At 36.2% G+C, this 5,483-nt stretch overlaps 1 protein-coding gene across 1 annotated transcript; it reads right to left on the bottom strand.

Moving 5' to 3' along the window:
* Positions 1-846: 846 nt before the first annotated feature.
* LOC121983250 (Werner Syndrome-like exonuclease) lies at positions 847-1,827 on the bottom strand. Its single transcript, XM_042536200.1, has one exon. The coding sequence runs from the start codon at positions 1,773-1,775 to the stop codon at positions 1,155-1,157; it is 621 nt and encodes a 206-aa protein (XP_042392134.1). The 5' UTR covers positions 1,776-1,827; the 3' UTR covers positions 847-1,154.
* Between the last annotated feature and the right edge of the window lie 3,656 nt (positions 1,828-5,483).

The raw sequence follows: 5,483 nt of genomic DNA, 5'->3' as shown, positions 1-5,483 counted from the left end.
TGTCGTGTGTGGATCCTTAGATTAGTCACCTCATCTTGAGGTGGATATCAAGTAAGTCCTTCGTGTTAGCATTGTAAGTGTATTTCATGTTTCATTCCGCTGCATATCATCATCACGAAGTAAGACAACGAGCGCGACGAACTATTAACCCTCCCCCATATTATAAATCGACCCTAATATAAATGATTGCATATATATACAAAATTAGTTATCTATTTATAAGTAAATAAGTTTTTAAGGTATTTTTCTAATTATTAATCATATAGGATAATATTTTAAAAGTTTTTAGTAGGATCGTACGATTCTACGATCCGATTCTTATCAATCCAATTCTAATCTTAAATCGATTCGAATCACAATTTTTTTAACAAACTATGAGCATAACAAATGAGAAGTGTCGTCCAAGTTACGACATCTTAACGCCCAGAGCTTGTAGAATGTTATCTCAACGCCACATTGAAATAAAAACTCTAAATCATCTCTACACTTAAAAAATACTTCTCGCCCACTCTTTTAAAAATCCCACAATTTCTTATAAAAATTACAATTAAAAATTTACAATCTCGCAACAACTCCTTTAACATTTTTATTTTTTTTAACAAAAATTATAATTAAAAATAATTTTAATTATAAAAAAAAGGAGCAAGGAGCAGAGAGCTAGTATGAAAGATAAAACGCAATATTTTAAATTATAAAGGTAAAATCAAAAAGTAGACAAACTATGCGCGCAAAATGAAATTTTCTCTTCCTTTATATTTTAAGATTGTAGAAGAAGATCCTTTCAAAAAATTAAAATAAATATAGTAAAAAAAGAAAAGAAAAAAAACAAGAACAAGAACAAGAACAAATTCCAATTTGCATTCTGAGGTCAGCCATGTTATTCACATAGAAAGGGAATAGCACTACTAAGATCCTTGTAAGGAAGAACAAATGCCACCCTGATTCGTTCCCCCACAGCAGTAGTCACTACGAAAGCAAGACAACGATTTGCAATCCCAGCAAATTGCAAGAAGCAGTTGCAGAATTCAAGAGGAGGCGCTAAAAACCCTAACTAAGCCTCCTAAAACCCTAATTTTAACAAAGGGTCGGCGAGCATTCGAGCAAAGTAGCAAAAACTAAGTCGGCTCTGATCATTACCCTCATTTTCGGAAGAATCAGAATTGTCCAGTGATGAGGCGCTTCCCGATTTCGAACGAGATGAAGGCGTCGGCGCAAGCATAAGCAATTTGTGCGTAACTGAGCGTGCCCCTCTCCCAGTTGCTCATGGTGACCGTCCTCGGCTTTTCCATAACCAATCCCAATACCTCCTCCGCAAGCTTCTTGAGCCCCGCGTTCCTCAGATCTTGCCGCTGCATCCTATCCACGGCGAGGGTACGGAGGTCGACGGTGTTAGCCACTTGGAGACCCCAGTCTTCGACGAGCAGTTCGACATCGTTTTGGATCCCGACGCCGACGAACGTGAAACGGTGGTCGCTGAGGAAGTCAAAGAGATTTTGGGGAAAGTAGTCTCGGTGGAGGACTTGGAAGACGAGGCAACGCATCCCGACGCAGATCTGGAGGACAGCAACGGGGTTTCGGTTGCGGCTGTAGGAGGGGCGCCACTCGACGTCCAGGCCGACGACGAGTTGGTGGAGGCGCCTGTGGTGGATTCTGAGGATTTCGTCGATCCACATCTCGACTTCGTCTCCGCTGGAAGTGACGGTGGTCTGGACGTTGAAGTAGTCGACGGCGACGGTGAAGACCGGCTCTTCGGCGTCGATGACCTCGATCGGCATCTTCGACGGAGGCTTCACACGAGAATTGTTTGTTTGTTTGTTTAGGGTTTAGGGTTTTAAAAGTAGTCGAAGAGAGCCGAGCAGGATCCCCAACTGATCCTCTATAGAATACTCTAATAAAAGCTGCCTTACAATTATTCGATTCTACTGGAGTCAAATCTTGATCGCTAATATCATTAATCAATTATTCACGGTCAGAATTTAATTCCATCCGAATCGAACGGTTATAAGGAAGCTTTCATAGAAAATGTTGTACAGGATCACTCACTTCATATGAATCGTCAGAATCTGAAGGGACGTAACCGTAAAAAATTTTGAAAAATTTAAATGTAAATATTCCAAATATTAAGAAATAGAAAAAGTGGAGCCGATCAAAACCCTTCCAGTGACGATTTTGAGCCGTCGGATCGCATTGCGGGAATCATCTAGGACTTCCTCTCTTCGAAATGCTGCTCGTCGATCATCCATCTCAATCCGAATCGGAGTCGAGGCGGAGATGTTCCTGCGACGGGTGTCGTTGGGCGACGTGTGGCAAGCGATGTCGTCGCAGGCCACTAAGAAGGTGAAGGAGACGATCGGGATTGTGGGTCTCGTAATTAATGTCATGTGTAATATATATCCGTTGGATCGAAATCGTACGTGACGGGAGGGGGTAAGTTTTATTATTTAAATAAAAAATACGAGTACGTACAAGAAAAAAAATAGATAAATCAAACGACAAGTAAGAAAATCAAAACAGACATGATCGATTTATTTGGTTCGGAGTTTTCGATGACTCCTACTTTAAGATCCAGGTTTTGCAGACCGGTAATCCACTAAAATACCTTTTTCAATACCTCTGGAAAAGAAAATCGAATACACAGAAGGAAGGAACAAGTACAACACCCTGCACTTGTCTTTTTGCAAGTAGTAAAATATACAAATTACAAATCGTTACCCAACTTCTTGGAAGATTGTCAGCTTTGGCTCAATGTCAGTTGGCTCCTTGGCAACAGTTGGGCGCAGCAATATTATAGCAGTGTCAAATGGATCAAATCTAATCTCAAAGTCTGCTGAAGCTTATTGTTGAATCTATCAACTTTTATCTTCTAGAAAGCATCTTCAAGTCATTGAATGTGTCTTCCATGAACAGTACGAAGGCACCTTCCAATGCTTGAAGGAGCCTTCGGGTACTGTTAGTCCAAAAGTTTTTTGCTCCTTTTGTCTTGCAAGCTGTGTTAGTCCAAAACTAAAACATCAAACCTGTAAAATAAAGTTAGCACAGTAAAAATAAGAAGTAGTAATTAGCTCATGTCCTCTCAAGATCAGGAACTAGTCAAAGTATCAGATTAGATATCCAAAATGGACATAACCTAGACCGATGCTTACTATCCCTTAATCAGGGCGCGCCCTGCCCTCACTTAGTCACTCTCCTCCAGTGATTTATCTCTACTTACCAACTTGCAATCAATTGATTGACCTCTTGACCAACCAGGTCTTTATGCTAGTTATCCGATCCACAAACCCAACTGGACTTTTGCCGGTTGTCCGGTCCAGCAGATCCAACCAGTCTTCCTGCTAGATATCCGGTCAGCCCGTTGACCTACCTGAACTTTGTACCAGCTATCTGATCCCATGGACCTAGCTGGATTTCAGCCTAGTGTTCGTTCCTTCAGACTTGTCAGTTCCTGCATACTTGATAAAGTAATTAGATCACAAAACACTTAACTCCCTTGTCATTCATCAAAACATGAGTTAAATCATTAGTACAATGTGCACCAACAATCTTTCCCTTTTTTGTTGCAATGACAACCAGAGTTAAGTTAGGAAAAATAAGATATGAAAAAAAAACAAACATAGAACTTGATTTGAAGAGAAGTCTAAAATTAGGCAATTAGTTTTATTCTCTTAATCATTTTTAGGATTAAGTTTTCTGATTTTCTAACTTGAACCCTAACCACCCTCCTCCTTTGACATTTATCAAAAAAAACAAACATGAGTAGATAAGTGAGTTAATCATGCATTCAAAAAAAGTAATAAAATTTTGACAACAAAAGACTTTCAGGATTATTGGTGGGAGGAGTTAGAAAATTTTTAACCTTTTGAAACACAACCCATTTGTAAAGAAGAATACAGAATTATGCTAAGGAAAATATTTTTGAAATAAGATTATGTTTGAAAAAGGTTTGTGAAATTGAAAAGATAACTCTTGCAAGAATTTTCAAAATTTTGCCAAAGTGTTTTCAAAAGCATGTATGTTTAAAACAGTTTTCAAAATTCTTATAGTTAGTTTTACAAAACATAGATTTTGAAAAAGTATTAGAATTTTTGCAATGAAGGTTTTGAAAACTAACTGTTGCAAAATAACTTGTAAATTTAAACAAAAATTTTTGAAAAGATCCTATCAAATAGATTTTTAAAATGTTTACAGAGTAATTTAGAAATAGGATAATTTATCAAAGAATGATTTTAAAAAAATTATTCAAAACAATTTTCAAGAGTATTTTTAAAATAAATTTAAAAGTAATTTTTTCAAAGAATGATTTCTAAAAAAACTATTCAAAACATTTTTCAAGAGTGTTTTTAAAGCAAATTTGAAAGTAATTTTTCAAAGAATGATTTTTAAAAACTATTCAAAACATTTTTCAAGAGTGTTTTTAAGACAAATTTGAAAATAATTTGCAAAATATATCATGGCGATTAAAAAATTATTTTGGAAATATTCCTTCCTCCCCCTAAACCTGGTATATATTTAAAAATATTCATCTATAAAATTGTCCTTAACTGTGTAACCGTTAGTTATTAACTAACTACCAGAGAATAGTAGCATTCACTTGGTTAGTCAGGTTAGGGAAATGCATCCAGTTAGTGTTTGACTAAATATGGATTACTTAACTTGATCACTGTAGTATTTGATATTCTACGTCCAGACTTGTGTTGATGTACTGATATAAGCATCTTAAGTCTAGGCAATGTGTCTATGCATCTCACTCCGTTTTAGGTTTAGAATACACAATCAAGAGAATCCTAGTGTGTTTGTGAGATGCTCAAGTTCTAGTTTTATAGGAACATGCTTTCTATGGATTTGATCTAATCTAAGGCTAAAATCAATTTTAAAATTCTAAGAAAATGGGAAATTTTTTAAAGTAAGAAAATTTTTCCTAGAATTTATAAATTATTTAGAAATTTTTTTTGAAAACAACAAGCTTAGTCTATGAAGCACATTCCTAATTGTCGATATAAATTGCTAAATTCACTTTCAATGAGGGGTTTGGTAAATATGTTACCTAAGTTTGACTTGGGCTCAATGTAATTGAGTTCAATGTCACCCTTAGTTACATGATCCCTAATGAAGCAATGTTTAATTTCGATATGTTTGGTTCTTGAATAATGTACTGGATTTTTTTGTTAAGTTGATTGAACTAATATTGTTAATTAGGACTTTTGTATTTTTAAGGTTTAGATTGAAATCTTTTAGGGTGTGTATCATCCATAATAGTTGTGCAACACATTCTCCTATTGCTATATATTCTGCCTCAATGGTAGATAAAGTGGCACAGGGTTGTTTTCTACTAAACCTGCTGACAAGTGATGGGTCAAGTAGTTGACAACCACCACTTGTACTTTTTCTGTCTAATTTACAACCGACATAATCTAAATCAGAGAACCCTATGAGTTTAAAGTTGGTCATTCTAGGGTACCACATACCTACGTTGGATGTTCCTTTTA

The sequence above is a fragment of the Zingiber officinale genome, chromosome 5A (genome assembly GCF_018446385.1).
Source record: "Zingiber officinale cultivar Zhangliang chromosome 5A, Zo_v1.1, whole genome shotgun sequence".
Taxonomy (NCBI): domain Eukaryota; kingdom Viridiplantae; phylum Streptophyta; class Magnoliopsida; order Zingiberales; family Zingiberaceae; genus Zingiber; species Zingiber officinale.
This window is presented reverse-complemented; position numbering and strand designations above follow the sequence as displayed.

What these genes read in the sequence shown, in the direction of transcription:
- LOC121983250 (XM_042536200.1), bottom strand. Translation starts at nt 1,775, where the DNA reads ATGCCGATCGAGGTCATCGACGCCGAAGAGCCGGTCTTCACCGTCGCC.